Raw genomic sequence first — 17,873 nt, forward strand, 5'->3', positions numbered from 1 at the left:
TGAATCCAAGTGTCCAATTACCTGTCACTTTAATGTTCCACTCACCTGCTGATTTACAGGTGTGTGGGAATGAGATCCAACACAAGCCTGATCTTCCTTAGGGGCAAGTTTCAGGTTTCTGGACTCATTATTGAACTCTACAACTTAAGGTCACTTGATTCTTGGTCTGTATCAGTTATCCATTTGTGATATTTCTTCAGCTTGCCCCCGCCCCCTCCTTTTTTTTCCTCGGGAGTGGAGGGCATGCCAGGCACATCTTCTTTCTCTGCATTTCACAACTCCTACATTCTTTTGTTGGTTCCCACTCTCTAACTGCTCCCATTAATTCACTGAGCAAATAACCTTGGTTTTAACCACCAGAGACCATTCCCTACAGCTTTACAAGTTTCTTTTGTCTCCTTTTCACTCCTGACAAAGGGTCCCAACCCTGAAGCGCTCTGCCAAAGCCTGAGCTGTCACAAACTCAGATCAGTCCAGGACTAATCCCATCTTCAGATATTAACATTTCAGCAGAAACAACTTGCAATTGTTTCAATATATATATATAAGCCTCCTTTGAAGAAGACCGCAGAGCCCACCTCACTGACAAAAGGCAAAGGAGGAAAAACCCAACACCCAACCCCAACCAACCAATTTTCCCTTGCAACCGCTGCAATCGTGTCTGCCTGTCCCGCATCGGACTGGTCAGCCACAAACGAGCCTGCAGCTGACGTGGACTTTTTACCCCCTCCATAAATCTTCGTCCGCGAAGCCAAGCCAAAGAAGAAAGAAGAAAGAAGATATATATATATATAATATAATATATATATATATATATATATATATATATATAATATATATATATATATAATATAATATATATATAATATAATATATATATAATATATATAATATAATATATATATATATATATAATATATATATATGTATATATGTATATAATATATATATGAATTGCTTTTGTTGTGTAACTCTGTGCAGTACAGACCAAAATACAAAGAGTTCTGCGCAGTTTTGCAGATATCTATTGGATACTCGTGTAAGTAAAGGACAACCCTCAGAATTGCAAATTATGCTCATTTCAACAGCTTGAGTTTCAATAATGATTGCTCCAAAGTCTCGAATGGCTTAACAGAACTAAGGTTATTCTTTCTGATAGCTTCAAAAGCCTCACCACAAGTGGCAATATTCTTAGAAATAGTGTTCCTGTGTTTAATATTGGAGAAAAAAGTTGATTTGGGGCAAAAATTCCCAACACAAAAAAAAATCACATGCAATGATCAATGTAGACAGTTGGTTTCAAAGATGAGCTACGTAATAGGACCAAAAACCTTGAGGTCACTGTAAAAGCTCGACCTAGACAGATAAGTATACAATGGAAAAATGGTTTTTAAAAAAAACTTGGGACTCCTTTCTGAAAATACATAAATGAGCAAGAAAATATTAAGATGCAAGATAATGGTCCTTTAAATTTTGCTTCCTAGGACCCAGAGAATCCTTCAACCTTAACCGTTGCCCTTCCCCACTCCACCTACAGGTTCCAGAGTTAGATGACTAAACAACATGGACAGGTCATTGCAACTTGTTAAAACAAGCAAGCTATGGGGCCATGTTACAAAATGGTAAAAGATCTAATGTGGAGCTGAACTGCACTAAGTCATCTGCTGAGCCAAAAGTTCAGAGCTGAAACTCAAGCTGTTGAAATTGAGCATAATTTGTAATTCTGAGGGTTGTCCTTTACTTACAAAGCTAAGAGTAAGGAAATTAACAACAATTTATATTTTTCCCATATGAAAGGATTAGTTAAATGGACAGAAAGATTTCTGTCAACTGCTAATTTTGCAGAAATTAAATCTCTTCATTTCCTTACTTAAATAAGTTAATGGTGGAGCACAGATTTAGGGTGAGTGTGGTGGTGGGGGGGGGGGGGGGGGTGGTGGAAGAGATTTAAGAGGAACCTGAGGAGTAACTTTTTAAAAATAAAACACACACACACACACACACACACAAACAAAGTGATGAGTGTATGAAAGAAGCTGCAAAAAACCATTAGTTGAGGTACTATTGCAACCTCATTTGGACAGATAAATGGATAGGGGATGTGGGCCAAAAACAAGCAGGTGGTAGTGTGTGTGGGACATTTTAGACAACATGGGCAAATTGGGCCTGTTTCCACACTATATAACCCTATGAGACTTGGTGCAGTTATTGTCCAGAAGGGTCAGATTCACAGACAAAAATATGCACAGCAGTCGGTCATTTGGAAGTCTGCCGTAGACAATTACGTAGACTAAAAAGGATCAATCTGCATTTCAGTAATCTCGGACTATTGCTGTCACTAAAGTTTGTCACTGAACATAAAGTAGTTCAATACTGAGCTAATTCTTGATGGGATTCTCAGATCAAGTCTGAAATCAGATCCTAGACAACCACAAAATCAAAGCAGATTCCAGGATTATGGATCAGGAGGCACATGCTTTTTTTTTGGTTTCTTTTCTTTTTATTAATTTAAATAATTTGCTTTAAATCATTTACTTCAGTTTGATATGTTTCTGTTAGAACAAATCGTCAGGACTACATCATTCCAGGAGAGATACCACTAGCCAGGTTGAGGGTGGGCTCCATGGTTGGCAATTCCAGTAGCTGACAAGATCCAGCATAATCTGGACCAACACAAAGCAGTAAATTTTAATTTGTTTGAAGGGTGTGTTAGTGTTCACAATTTTAGAAAGGGTAAATCCTACTTCATTTCCCATGTTCTTATCAGACTCAATAAACAATGATGCTTCTAAATTCCATATTTATGCCAATGAATTAGACACAAATCCTGGCTAAAGAGAGCAATAAAGTCAGATCCGATGAGCCATTTAACTGAAACATGTTGGAATCCTGAGTGAACCTGAGATGTTAGAGGGACTCGGCAGTTCAGGCAGCATCCATAAGAAATGGACCGTTAATGTTTCAGAGTCAGGAGCCTTCATTAAATGAGAGGTAACTATAAGCCTGCAAGATGAGCTAGTGAAGCAGGAGATCATGGCAATGAAAGAGAAAATGTAAACTAATTCAATCTTGTCAAAAAAACTGAGTGAAGTCATTCATAAACTTGGTATTAAAAATCACTGTGGAACAATACTGATACTGAACCATGGATCTGTAGAGAACAAGTCAAGGATATCGTGCAGAAATGATGCTGTGGTCTCACCACACTGCACCTGACACGCAATGCCCACACTTGCGTGACAAAACACAGAATCTTAATCTGAAGGCAATGTAAATTCTAGTTTAAGACTGATCAATAAAATTTTTATAGCTTCTCTTCCCGCATCTCAGTTTATGTTTTATGAAAAATCAGCCATCTGTGGGCTTAGCAATGAAGGAAAAGGCAAAATGCCAATTCTCAGATCGGGAGTTCTGAACTGGCACACAGAAAATGCAAGTTTGGGTGGTGGGAGGGGATTGGTGAAATAAACACTTTGAGGTAAGAGAAAGCTAGTCCATCCCCACACAGTTGAAACTCAAATTAAGGGCCAACCACACAAGTTCTCTCTGCTGAGAATGATGTTCAAATTGTGAAAGACAAACTTCTCAACACAAATTGGAACAATACTCCAACTCAAAAGAGAAGCAAGGCTTGTCCTACAGGGCATTAACTTTCTCTTCCCAGAGAATTATGTGTTCCTGTCTCTGTTAAGCAAGCAGAACAAATGGAAAAGTGTTTCTCAGCCACTGAATGTTATCTGAGGTAAAATATACATGTTCTCAGCATGGATCCTTCATGTGACCATCCTCTTGGTCATTGATTAGCCACTTCCAACATCTCTTTCATGCTCACCAGTTTCTCCCTGGGCTTGCCTGCCTTTTTCCCTTTTGCCACTTCAAAACAGTCAATTTTTTTCCATCCAGAAAATGAAACTGGGCATATTCCTGAAACAAGATTTCAAAATTTGGTAACATTAAATGCACTAAAATCAAGCAGTTGAAAAATGTCAGTATTACCACATTTTTAAAAAAGGTTTTTAAATTTAGAATTACAGCATAGTAACAAGTCCTTCCAGTCCACAAGCAGGCCCTGCACAAATATGCCCATGTGACCAATAGGCCTTGCATCTTTGAATCTGGAGCATCCGGAGGAAACCTACGCACAGGGTGAACGAACAAACTCCTTACAAACAGTGGTGGATTCGAACCCAGGTGGCTGGCGGTGTAATAGCATTGTGCTAACTGTGCACCCCCCCCCCCCAAATCTACAATCAGAATTCAAAAATAACTGCATCGTACTCCTAAGCTCCATCAATGAAAATCAGAATGGATTTTAAAGGGACAGTAATGTTCAGAGTGCATTTTTGGCTGAGGGAACAATTAGCTAAGAAATGCCACCTTTCAGTTTAGACTACGGAGGGGGATTGAGCAAAAAGTATAGTGAAGGCCAAGATCAGATCAGCCGTGATCTTTCCGACAATGTTACAGAATCAACATATGGTTTGGACTGTTCCTGCTCCTATCTCACGTTCAACGAAGATGAATGATAGGTCATTCTTACCCTTCAGAATTTAAATATTTAAGGTGGTCGAGTGCAGTGCATTTGCAATTTTCAACATATCATTCAATTAGCGAAATACATCAACTCTGGGCAAACGTGCCTTCAAGAGAAAGCTTTCTCCAATCATACAATATTTGATTTACCATCTCCATAAGCAATGCATCCACAATTTAGTTCAAAAGTTCTAATTTTTACAAAAATCCCAATTTGAACTTAATCATAGCATGAATTAAAACTAAGATGATTCTCCACATGAGACCTTAAATCATAGAAAGTTGCACACAAGAAGCATTTGGATGACAGAAGGGTTCCGTATCTTTAGGACCTGGTCAATTTGTGGTGAAGAATTACTTAAACTACACACCTCTTTGCTCAAGCAAAGCTTCAATTACTTTGAACCCTCCTTTGGAAGCAGATACATCCAGCCTTCCTGACTTTACATCCTGCAGCACAGAATCTGCTGTTTCAAAACTATCATTCATCGTGGTTGCGATGACCCCTACTGGTCCTCTTTTCACCCACCCACTGCAGTACATGCCTGAGAAGATTAGAAAAGATGTGATATTAATGAAATGCAGAGCAAAATAATACAATACCCACCATTTTGTTAATAGTGTCACACCTGTCATTTTTTTTAAACATGATAAATATTTAATCTTTACACCTATCTCAAAAAGCCTTGCCTCCCCCAATTTCAATCTTACTGGATTCAATTTCCTCTCTCTCAAATCCACTTGATGACATTGGACTGTTATGACCTGCTTAGATCTCACACTATTTCCTGTTCACCCACTTATGTTGCACAATTTACCAAGTTTTATTGTGTAAGATGCAGACAGTGTTGGAGTACAGGTACTCCCTGACTTACGACCTTAATTAGGAATGAAGGATCGGTCGAAATGGACCCAAGTTGGAATTTTGCCCGTGCGCGTGGAGTACCGAAGTCTTAAAGCAAACTTTTTAATCAAATCTTTTTTTCATCGTAGATTTACGATAACAACTTAAAGCTTCCAGAATTCGTTCATCAACCTAAGCGAATCTTTCCACATTCTGGTCCATGCTTACCTTGTCAGTCGGCGTCCCGGGATTTGTAGGCTGGCCGCAGCCATCGTGATCTCTGTGTGCTTTCACGATTCTTCGGTTGGCGCATGCGTGGTGGGTTCAAGTACTGGAGTTCAGTTGGCGCATGCGCAAGCGTTAAGCACCCTAACGATATTGAATTTGCACCCTTAACCGAAGACTTCTGCATGCACACAGTGATCAAGATAGCCGTGCCCAGCCTACAGACGCCAGGACGTTGACTAACAAGATAAGTACGCACATTTTGGCTCTTACATGCTCTGTATAGTTTGTCAAATATAACACAATCTGTGTAAATTTAATATATTTTTTTATATATTTTTAAAAATTCTTTATATTCTAAAAAAATTTATGCGATGGACATAAATAACAAAGGTTGGGGAGTACCTGTACATCCTATTTAAACAAATATTCTTAGGGGGCCAAACAAAGTAAATATAGCAAGCTCACATGCTCTCATGGGAGAACCCGGGACCAGCGGGCATGGTGTCACGATTAAGGGTGACCAAGTTAAGCAGAGAGAGATACAATGCCCTCCATAATGTGTTTTTTTGTTCCTTTATTTTCCCCTGTGGTCATTTTAAATTTGTAACCAAACAATTCACATGTGATTAAAGTGCACATTCCAGATTTTATTCAAGGTTATTTGTATTCATTTTGCTTTGACCATATAGTAATTACAACATTTTTTATACATAGTTGCCTCATTTCAAGGCATCCATAATGTTTGGGACATAGCAATGGCATGCATATTAGTCATGTTTAGTACTTTGTTGCATATCCTTTACATGCAATGACTGCACAGAGATCCCACAATACTGCCGTGAAGAAAATCCAACATTAACTCTGCTTTGCTCATTTACACTGAACCAAACAATACTGCCATAATGCTGGGCCGTTGTGTCATTTTACACAGCAAGCAGCCATTCTGGAATCAAAAGAGGCGGGATGTGTTACACAAAAGCATCGGCGTCTAGCGTGACGTATAACATACGCGTTGGACATTGCTTTCTACACAGTAATGGTGGTTCAACTTGATGTGCTTATGTTAGTCATGAACATTTATACCACTCTTCAAATGCACGCAAATCTGCTGCACATCGTACACAATTTTTTGATGCGTACAGTAGCAGGTTCGTGCAAACAATGTGTTTGTGCGATCAGAAATATGTTGGAGGAGAAATAGAAGAGAAGCAAGCAGCCGTTTGAGTCTGAAAGGCACGTAGACCTAAGACGCCGTAGACGGAAATATTTTGTTCTTGAGTTCATTCACGCTACTCTCGGATAGAAAGATGTGGAGGAGAGAGAGACCACACAGGCCCAAGTTCTAGTCTAATGTCCTCAACAATTTTGATGAAGATGAGTGGTGGAGTCATTTTTGTACGTCTCAGGACAATTTATTTTTGGAATATTTTATTTATTGAAATCATGATGTATATATCGAAACATACAATTAATGAAATAAAATTAACATGAAAAGTACATAAATGATATTTTTTCAAAAAAACTAACCCCCAACACCCCACCCCCCCCAAACCAACCCCACCCTCCTCTAACCTATCCCAAAGAAAAAGAGAGGAGATTAACCGTAACAAAATTCATCAATTAATTGATTGCCATGGATTGGAATAACACCAATACAGAAGTTCAAAAACTCAAACCCATATAATCCAAATAAGGGCTCCAAATTTTACGATAAAAAAATTATCACACAAATTATATGTTATCTGCTCCAACGGAAAACCTCAATTCCGTTTGCCATCTCTGAACACTCAAATCAGTCTCATTCATCCAAGTAATTGCTAAACGTTTTCTATCTACAGCTAATGCCAATTTGCCAATTAAAAATGCAATTTGAAATCTATTTATTTTTAATTCTAAACTCAACCTTTTAATATTACCCAACAAAAATACTAAAGGATCTAGTGAAAGTTTCACTTTCAAAATAGCTTCTAAAAATTCCTTAAGTCTATTCCAAAAAGGTTTTACGGTTTCATATCACCAGATAGAATCTAAAAAAAATCTACTTCCTTGTGACATGTAAAACCTAAGTCTGAAGAAATTAAATTGTACCTCCGTAATTTTTCCAGAGTTAAATATAATTGATGAATAAAATTAGAATGAACTAATCGATACCTTACATTTATAATTTTAGTCATACTATCCCTACATAAACTCATCCAATCATCCTGAAAAATAAGTATTCCTAAATCTTTCTCCCATTTCAATCTAGATTTTTATAAATCCAATTTAGGCATTTTATTCTGTAATAAAGCATTAATCTGTTATAAATCCCTTCTTACCACCCCTTAGTAAGTAAAATTTCAAACTTAGACAGTCTAGGTAACCGTAAATTATGTCCAAAATTATCCAACAATAAAGCTTTAATTTGATAATGAGAAAAGAGTATTTGAAGATGTATCATATTTCTCTTTCATTCTCTGAAAATAAATAAAATATCCTGCTTCATAACAATTTTGCACAAATTTAATACCCTTTTAATCCCATAATTTCAAAAGCTGATTATTAAGTGTGAAGGGGAAGAGCTTATCTTGATACAAAGGACTTTTACCTGAAATCTTACCTTGAGTACCTATAACTTTTTTTAAACCATAAATCCATTAAATATTTCAAAACAGGAGGGAGGGAAGGGAGGGGGGAAAAAGAGACAAAATGACACTGTACAAGCGACATGAGCGAAATGGCTCATTTCAGGCAAACACACTCACAAAAACACATGAAAAAAAATGTAATCACAAAAGTAAAGAGTTTTTACCCTGGTCGATTGTGAGGCGCAGATTCGCCGTTTTTATTGCTGGCCTCTGTGTCCATGCCACTCGATCTTCAGCATCGGGACTGCTGCTGGAGGAGGGAGACGCAGCTAGAACGGTCTCAGAAGCTGGATCCTCCATGTTGCCCAGAAGAGCAACTGGGTTTGCAGAGTGGCCCCAAATGGAATAGCCTAGATCAAAATATGGCCAGTCCAAATGTCCTCTACCACTCCTACCGTTACGGTCCTTTACCTGATGGTATTTGTATCACAAGTTCTTCAATTTGCTTGCTACCTGTGCCTTGTCCCGAGCAAAGCTGCGTCCTCTAAGGTGTTGTACCAGCCCTTCTAATATCGGGTCATCCTTTACCATCCCAATTATATGTCACCTTATTTCGTTGTCTTCTCAGAGGGTAAGGAGCTCCCGGACCTCTTTGTCTCCTCAATTCACAGATATTGTAACTGTTAACTGTTGACTCCTGCTTGCTACTTTTAAATTTCCCACTGATAGGTCACACAGATACCACATCATCAAAACGTCATATTCCTTTCCTGACCTGGTCCCAAGATGCCCCTTTTATACAGTCGTCGATTTGGTGCTGTGACTACCTCTACTGTCAGCTTAAATGCGGGACTGGAATGACCCCATTTCGTGTTTGTACCTTTTACACAGAAGGCCTGGCGCAATAAAGGCACAATATTCTCGCATTGAAGTGGCTGTGTAAAAGGGGCTTAAGATTCATAGACATCACCATCTGCCAGGCCTCTACTGTGACCACCTTCAGCTCTTGCTTGTTTCAGGGGCTTATCCCCCTAAGTTTTCTCTTCAGCATATGCAAGGCATGCTCAATTAGATTTAGATCAGGTGACTGACTTGGCCATTCAACAATTGTCCAGGTTTTAGCTTTGAAAAACTCCTTTGTTGCTTTAGCAGTATGTTTGGGATCATTGCCTTTCTGTGGGATGAAGCTCCATCCAATATGTTAAGAGGCATTTGCTTGAACTTGAGCAGATAAGTTGTTTCTGTACATCTCAAAATTCATTTTGCTACTGCCATCAGCAGTTACATCATCAATGAAGATAAATGCACCAGTACCTATGGCTGCCATACATGCCCAGGGCATAACACCCCCACAGTCATCTTTCACAGATGAGGTGATGCGCTTTGGATCTTGGCCAGTTCCTTGATGTCTCCATATTTTGCTCTTGCCATCACTCCGACGCAGGTTAATCTTGGTCTCATCTGTCCTCGACCTTTTTCCAGAATTCTGTCAGCTTTTAAATACTACTTGGCAAACTGTAATCTGGCCATCCTGTTTCTAGTAGTTTGCATCTTGCAGCATAGCCTCTGTATTTCTTTTCATAAAGTCTGCAGAATGATTGACACATCCACACCTGCCCCCTAAAGAGTATTTATGATCTGTCAGCCAGGCGTTTGGGGATTTTTCTTCTGCATGATGGGAATTCTTCCGTTATCAGCAGTGGAGGGATTCCTTGGCCGACCGGTCCCTTTACGATTAAGGAACTCACCAGTACACCCTTTCTTCTTAATAATGTTCTAAACACCTGATTTTGGTCACCCTAAAGCTTGGGTGATATCTCTTACTGTTTGGTTCCTGTTTGGCATCTTTGACTTGCTTTGGCACAACTCTAATCCTCGTGTTAAAAAAATGGAAACTACAGGTGATCAAAAACTGAGAAGCAAGCCTAGTTTTCTTATACCTGCATGAATGAAGCAATTAAACATGCTTGAGTAATCACAAAGACCTGAGAAGCCAAATGTCACAAACATGGTGCCCTGAAATGAAGGAACTATGTATAAAAAGTGCTGCAATTTCTATATGGTCAAACCAAAATGTATATAAATAACTTTGAATAAAATCTGGACTGTGCACTTTAATCACAAGTGAATTGTTTGATTACAAATTTAAAACTGTGGAGCACAGGGACAAATAAAGGAAAAATAGCTTTGTTCCAAACATTTTGGAGGGCACTGTAGATAAAGAGAATACAGGATTATAACACAAGGAGAAATAAATAGACTTGAGGAATGTTGGATCAGCCATGATACTAATGCACAGCAGAGTTGAATGCCCGACTCCCTGTTCCTATTTCTTATGGTCTTACTTTGCTGTGGGTGCATCAGTTAAGTGACCTTCACCCTGGACACTGCAAAGCCCATCTCCACACCCCCCATTGAAATGTAGACACCAAAAAGTGGTATCCAGAATCATCAGTTAAGAAAATTCAGATCAACCCAGCCTCCCATTACCAAATTACCCATGCTATGCAATGCAATTAGTTCTCTATGGTAGAGATGCTGCAGCAATATATAGTAAAAACACAATGCAGCAGAAACTCAGCAGGTCAAACAATGTCCCTTATCTCTTTGGCTTGGCTTCGCGGACGAAGATTTATGGAGGGGGTAAAAAGTCCACGTCAGCTGCAGACTCGTTTGTGGCTGACAAGTCCGATGCGGGACAGGCAGACACGATTGCAGCGGTTGCAGGGGAAAATTGGTTGGTTGGGGATGGGTGTTGGGTTTTTCCTCCTTTGCCTTTTGTCAGTGAGGTAGGCTCTGCGGTCTTCTTCAAAGGAGGCTGCTGCCCGCCAAACTGTGAGGCGCCAAGATGCACGGTTTGAGGCGTTATCAGCCCACTGGCGGTGGTCAATGTGGCAGGCACCAAGAGATTTCTTTAGGCAGTCCTTGTACCTTTTCTTTGGTGCACCTCTGTCACGGTGGCCAGTGGAGAGCTCGCCATATAAACACGATCTTGGGAAGGCGATGGTCCTCCATTCTGGAGACGTGACCCATCCAGCGCAGCTTGATCTTCAGCAGCGTGGACTCGATGCTGTCGACCTCTGCCATCTCGAGTACTTCGACGTTAGGGATGTAAGCGCTCCAATGGATGTTGAGGATGGAGCGGAGACAACGCTGGTGGAAGCGTTCTAGGAGCCGTAGGTGGTGCCGGTAGAGGACCCATGATTCGGAGCCGAACAGGAGTGTGGGTATGACAACGGCTCTGTATACGCTTATCTTTGTGAGGTTTTTCAGTTGGTTGTTTTTCCAGACTCTTTTGTGTAGTCTTCCAAAGGCGCTATTTGCCTTGGCGAGTCTGTTGTCTATCTCATTGTCGATCCTTGCATCTGATGAAATGGTGCAGCCGAGATAGGTAAACTGGTTGACCGTTTTGAGTTTTGTGTGCCCGATGGAGATGTGGGGGGGCTGGTAATCATGGTGGGGAGCTGGCTGATGGAGGACCTCAGTTTTCTTCAGGCTGACTTCCAGGCCAAACATTTTGGCAGTTTCCGCAAAGCAGGACGTCAAGCGCTGAAGAGCTGGCTCTGAATGGGCAACTAAAGCAGCATCATCTGCAAAGAGTAGTTCACGGACAAGTTTCTCTTGTGTCTTGGTGTGAGCTTGCAGGCACCTCAGATTGAAGAGACTGCCATCCGTGCGGTACCGGATGTAAACAGCGTCTTCATTGTTGGGGTCTTTCATGGCTTGGTTCAGCATCATGCTGAAGAAGATTGAAAAGAGGGTTGGTGCCAGAACACAGCCTTGCTTCACGCCATTGTTAATGGAGAAGGGTTCAGAGAGCTCATTGCTGTATCTGACCCGACCTTGTTGGTTTTCGTGCAATTGGATAATCATGTTGAGGAACTTTGGGGGACATCCGATGCGCTCTAGTATTTGCCAAAGCCCTTTCCTGCTCACGGTGTCGAAGGCTTTGGTGAGGTCAACAAAGGTGATGTAGAGTCCTTTGTTTTGTTCTCTGCATTTTTCTTGGAGCTGTCTGAGGGCAAAGACCATGTCAGTAGTTCCTCTGTTTGCGCGAAAGCCGCACTGTGATTCTGGGAGAATATTCTCGGCGACACTAGGTATTATTCTATTTAGTAGAATCCTAGCGAAGATTTTGCCTGCAATGGAGAGCAATGTGATTCCCCTGTAGTTTGAGCAGTCTGATTTCTCGCCTTTGTTTTTGTACAGGGTGATGATGGTGGCATCACGAAGATCCTGAGGCAGTTTACCTTGGTCCCAACAAAGCTTGAAAAACTCATGCAGTTTGGCATGCAGAGTTTTGCCGCCAGCCTTCCAGACATTGGCGACTTCAGGGGTTTCTACGAGGCTCTAAAGGATGTGTACGGCCCCTCACCCCAAGTCCAAAGCCCGCTGCGCAGCTCAGACGGCAAAGTCCTCCTCAGCGACAAGATCTCCATCCTCAACCGATGGTCAGAACACTTCCAATCTCTTTTCAGTGCCAACCGCTCAGTCCAAGATTCCGCCCTGCTCCAGCTCCCTCAACAGCCCCTAAGGCTAGAGCTGGATGAGGTTCCCACCCTGGATGAGACATATAAGGCAATCGAACAACTGAAAAGTGGCAAAGCAGCAGGTATGGATGGAATCCCCCCAGAAGTCTGGAAGGCTGGCGGCAAAACTCTGCATGCCAAACTGCATGAGTTTTTCAATGTCCCTTATATTTCTTCTTTGGCTTGGCTTCGCGGACGAAGATTTATGGAGGGGGTAAAAAGTCCACGTCAGCTGCAGGCTCGTTTGTGGCTGACCAGTCCGATGCGGGACAGGCAGACACGATTGCAGCGGTTGCAAGGGAAAATTGGTTGGTTGGGGTTGGGTGTTGGGTTTTTCCTCCTTTGCCTTTTGTCAGTGAGGTGGGCTCTGCGGTCTTCTTCAAAGGAGGCTGCTGCCCGCCAAACTGTGAGGCGCCAAGATGCACGGTTTGAGGCGTTATCAGCCCACTGGCGGTGGTCAATGTGGCAGGCACCAAGAGATTTCTTTAGGCAGTCCTTGTACCTTTTCTTTGGTGCACCTCTGTCACGGTGGCCAGTGGAGAGCTCGCCATATAATACGATCTTGGGAAGGCGATGGTCCTCCATTCTGGAGACGTGACCCATCCAGCGCAGCTTGATCTTCAGCAGCGTGGACTCGATGCTGTCGACCTCTGCCATCTCGAGTACCTCGACGTTAGGGGTGTGAGCGCTCCAATGGATGTTGAGGATGGAGCGGAGACAACGCTGGTGGAAGCGTTCTAGGAGCCGTAGGTGGTGCCGGTAGAGGACCCATGATTCGGAGCCGAACAGGAGTGTGGGTATGACAACGGCTCTGTATACGCTTATCTTTGTGAGGTTTTTCAGTTGGTTGTTTTTCCAGACTCTTTTGTGTAGTCTTCCAAAGGCGCTATTTGCCTTGGCGAGTCTGTTGTCTATCTCATTGTCGATCCTTGCATCTGATGAAATGGTGCAGCCGAGATAGGTAAACTGGTTGACCGTTTTGAGTTTTGTGTGCCCGATGGAGATGTGGGGGGGCTGGTAGTCATGGTGGGGAGCTGGCTGATGGAGGACCTCAGTTTTCTTCAGGCTGACTTCCAGGCCAAACATTTTGGCAGTTTCCGCAAAGCAGGACGTCAAGCGCTGAAGAGCTGGCTCTGAATGGGCAACTAAAGCGGCATCATCTGCAAAGAGTAGTTCACGGACAAGTTTCTCTTGTGTCTTGGTGTGAGCTTGCAGGCGCCTCAGATTGAAGAGACTGCCATCCGTGCGGTACCGGATGTAAACAGCGTCTTCATTGTTGGGGTCTTTCATGGCTTGGTTCAGCATCATGCTGAAGAAGATTGAAAAGAGGGTTGTCCCTTATATAGCCAAGGTAAAAATACATCATCGGCGTTTTGGGCTTAACCCCTTTATCGAGGTATGGAAAAGGGTCGGCAGACGTCCAAATAAAAGAGGAGGGGGTGGAGGCGTGGTTGCAAAAGGAGGTGGAAAAGGGAGGGAGGGGACAGCAGTAAGCAAGGGGAGGAGGGATGATTGGGAGAATAGAAGGGAAGAGGAGGATATTCTTGTGTATCCGCAGGACTGATTTATTGCATTTGTGGCCTTCTCTACATCGGAGAGACTGGGAGATCACTTCATGAACACCTTCGCTCCATCCGCACCAGTGACAGAGACCTCCCAGTAGCCAGCCATTTCAGTTCTGTGTCACAATCCATACTCACATGTCTGTCCATGGCCTTATGTACGATCCCACCAAGACCACGCATAAATTGGAGGAACAACACCTGATTTTCCATCTGGGCACTCTCCAGCCAGATGGTATTAATATCGACTTTTCCATCTTCTGTGAACCTGCTCCCCTCTTCCTCCTCCTCCCCTTTCACCTCACCCCCCCCTATTCACCTAACCATCCCTCCTTCCTTTACTTGCTGCTGTCCCCTCCCTCCCTTCTCCACCTATTACCATAATTCCCCACTCCCCCCACCCATTTGTTCGGATGGCTGATGACATTTTTCCATTCCTTGATAAAGGGCTCAAGCCTCAAACGTCAGTCATGTGTTTTTACCTTTGCTATATAAAGGACACTGTTTGACCTGCAGTTTCCTCAGCATTGTGTTTTTTTACTTCAACCATAGTATCTACACATTTTCACATTTTACTACTGGCAACAATATATACTTCAATGACACAATTGGACATACAGCGCAGTAACAGGCCAATTCGGCCCTACGAGTCCGTGCTGCCCATTTTACACACAAATAACCTACATTTCAGCACGTTTTTGAAAGATGGGGAGGAAACCAGAGTCCCCAGAGAAAACCCACGCAGACAAGACGAGGACATATAAACTCCTTATAGACAGCACAGGATTCAAACCCAGGCCTGATCCCAATTGCTGGCACTGTAAAGGCATTGCACTAACCGCCACACCAACTGTGCTGCTCTACAAGTTTCTCTTAAAATCATTCTACTAGTTTAGAAGCTGAACATCTTCACTATAAATTAGGGGTGATGAAACTTATGTTTTAACCCACATTCAAAATTATTGAGATGGAAGGGGCCAACAAAGGAAACCACATCACTAATTGCACTTAATAGCCTCAAGATTTAGGATGGAGAGAAGGTGGAATTGCTTTTCCCAAAGGGTCGTGAAAATATGAAAATCTCTACTCAAGGAAGTAGTAGTAGAATTAAGGGTTATGGGGAAAAGGCAAGCAAGTGAGACTGAATCCACAGCCAGATCAGTCATGATCTTATTAAATGGCAGAGCAGGGCCAGATGGCCTAACCCTGCTCTTATCTTCTTACATTCATTTCAATAAGCAATGAATAAAATAAATGTTCAACTACACATACAGTAATGCAATTAATGTCTGAAGAATTTGACTCCACTTGTTAAAGCATGTAATGCAAAGTGATATTTCCATTCCTGTGACATGGAAAATAAAACCTCTTGCATCCAGTTTACTTTTTGCAGATGTTGATATTTTGCATTATGCATGTATATTGAATTTAGACATTGGGACCAAATGAGAAACACTTTTGCCCATTGTACCTCTCTTCATATGCCAACTGAGAATAATTTAGAATCTTGCTCTTTATAGCTACCAACTAACCTGGTGCATGCAGAACCCGTCCCAATTTATTTGGGATAAGCCCTTCTCGTTGATCAAATGGAACAGAGGGGTCAATGGGGTGGCTTTTGTAGCCAATGCTGCTCAGTACTAATCCACACTCCAGATCTTCAATGTCTTCTGTCTGAATGGCCTTTGCAGATTCTGCTGAACCCTTAGGGATAAGAAAAGTCCTCAGTTGTCAAACCCAACATAGCTGGCAATCTCATTATCCACAAAGGAAATACAAATACTCTTAATGCAGAACATTATTTGCTAAAGTACCAACGTACAAAAGAAAACAGAATTATCATTAAGGGATAATGACATGCACATAGAACCATAGAACATTACAGTACATAAACAGATCCCTAGTCCCACTGACCTGCACCCATAGCCCTCCATACCTCTCCCATCCATGTACCTGCCTAAATTCTTCTTAAATGTTAAAATTGAGCCTCCATTCACCATTGCAGCTTGTTCCACACTCCCACCACTCTGTATGAAGAAGTTCCTCATCATGTTCCCCTTAAACCTTTCCCCCTTAACCATTTGTATCTCACCTACCCTCAGTGGAAACAAAAACAATCAAAGAATACCCAATATGTGAGGTTAGAATTATATTCTATAAATGAAGATGCTTCACAAAAATGATCCCAATCTAAACTTCAGTTGGGGAATTAAAATATTAGTACATTCATTGCTGTCCATAAATCCATATTCTTGCAAGGTTGGTCACAGACCCCATCTCACATGTCTTTTTAAACAAAATGTATACATTGAGAAACCAAATCATTGTTTGCAATGTATGATCAGATTCTACACCATTTGTTTCAAGCATCTCCCTTCTGTGCACTGTTCCAATAGAGAACCATCTTTGATTATACAACACCTTGGTCTTTCAAAACCTACCACTGCTTGCAAGTTTCAACTGACGTCAGTTGTTGGCTAATGACATTTCCATTTGAGAATTTAAATGCTTTTAATATACAAATACCTGTTGGCGATTTTAGAACATTTTGGGATATATTTGTGTTTACTTGCAGGGTATATTGAGTTCAAAGGAAAGGATATTTGTGAAGCTGGCATTTTTTTTTTGTTATATATGGGCTGTCTGTGCCCTTTATCCCTTATTGATAACTAGGACAGTACTCCTCAGGTTGGGAGTTTCAAGAAGCAGAGAGGGGCAGAGACATGGAAAATTCAGGAAGGTACAATTCTCAATAGTAAGGAACTGGATACTGGGGATACACAAAGCCACAGTCAGAAGAGAACAGTGGTATGACAGCCTGGTAAGCATCACTAAGCATTACACAGCCCCTTTTACATCTTTCACCCTGCAACCTAAATAGCATTGGACAAGGTAAGTCCTTGTCTTGCAGATGATAAATACAAGTATTGCTCATCCAAAATGCCTCACTGGCACAGCATTTAAAGAGCATCAAGCTATACGCCTACCTCCAGTTTGGTAACAGAGAGCCGGATGCCACCCACACGTTTCCCATCATCACTTGGGATGATCTGCAAGGGGCTCCGCAGGAATCGAAGGCACCATTCTTTAGTGGCTGCTCCTCGGTTCTCAGCTTCTTTTTCAGAATTCATTTCAAGAGCAGCTTTAATCATGAGTTCAATCAGCCGCCTCCTTGGTCGAGGCAGATCTGGAAAATAACAGATGGCACTACTTAGTGAATGTATTTAACTTGAATGGTTTATTTATGCTTTTTTTTAAAAAAATTAAAACTTTCATCACAGTCTGAATAAGCTTCCTTTTAGGTATAAACAAATTGAGCTGCAAGACACAAGGCAGATGAATTGTTGAGGTGATCATTTACCACAGAGCACTAATTATAATCTCTGAAACCACATTATCTACAGACACTAAAAAAAAATGAGGAATTGCATCCAAATTTCCGCCCACAAAAAAGATAAATTATTTTGCATTGCATTCAGCTGTGAGGAACAGACCAAGTCAATCTAATCCCATGAAACACATACAATAGGATCATCAACAGAACGCAATATCACCAAAACCCAGAGGAAATCCAAAAGGAGATTCTAGTGACTTTGATGTCATGTTTCTG

The 17,873-nt window shown here is 41.6% G+C and overlaps 1 protein-coding gene across 6 annotated transcripts in view; it reads right to left on the reverse strand.

The window, feature by feature from the left end:
- Positions 1 to 17,873, reverse strand: part of fdxr (ferredoxin reductase) — a 58,848-nt gene that overhangs the window by 14,884 nt on the left and 26,091 nt on the right. For 2 of the 6 annotated variants that reach the window (XM_069929443.1, XM_069929445.1), the window contains exons 9-12: positions 17,251 to 17,450; positions 15,796 to 15,967; positions 4,905 to 5,078; positions 3,833 to 3,924 (exon numbers count right to left, since the gene is read on the reverse strand). In XM_069929443.1, the coding sequence (XP_069785544.1) occupies positions 3,833 to 3,924; positions 4,905 to 5,078; positions 15,796 to 15,967; positions 17,251 to 17,450 (638 nt within the window). Of the gene's footprint in view, positions 1 to 857; positions 3,925 to 4,904; positions 5,079 to 15,795; positions 15,968 to 17,250; positions 17,451 to 17,873 lie in introns of those variants that run through there. The other 4 variants (XM_069929442.1, XM_069929446.1, XM_069929448.1 and 1 more) reach the window with 4 other exon arrangements.

The sequence above is a fragment of the Narcine bancroftii genome, chromosome 3, assembly GCF_036971445.1.
Source record: "Narcine bancroftii isolate sNarBan1 chromosome 3, sNarBan1.hap1, whole genome shotgun sequence".
Lineage (NCBI taxonomy): Eukaryota > Metazoa > Chordata > Chondrichthyes > Torpediniformes > Narcinidae > Narcine > Narcine bancroftii.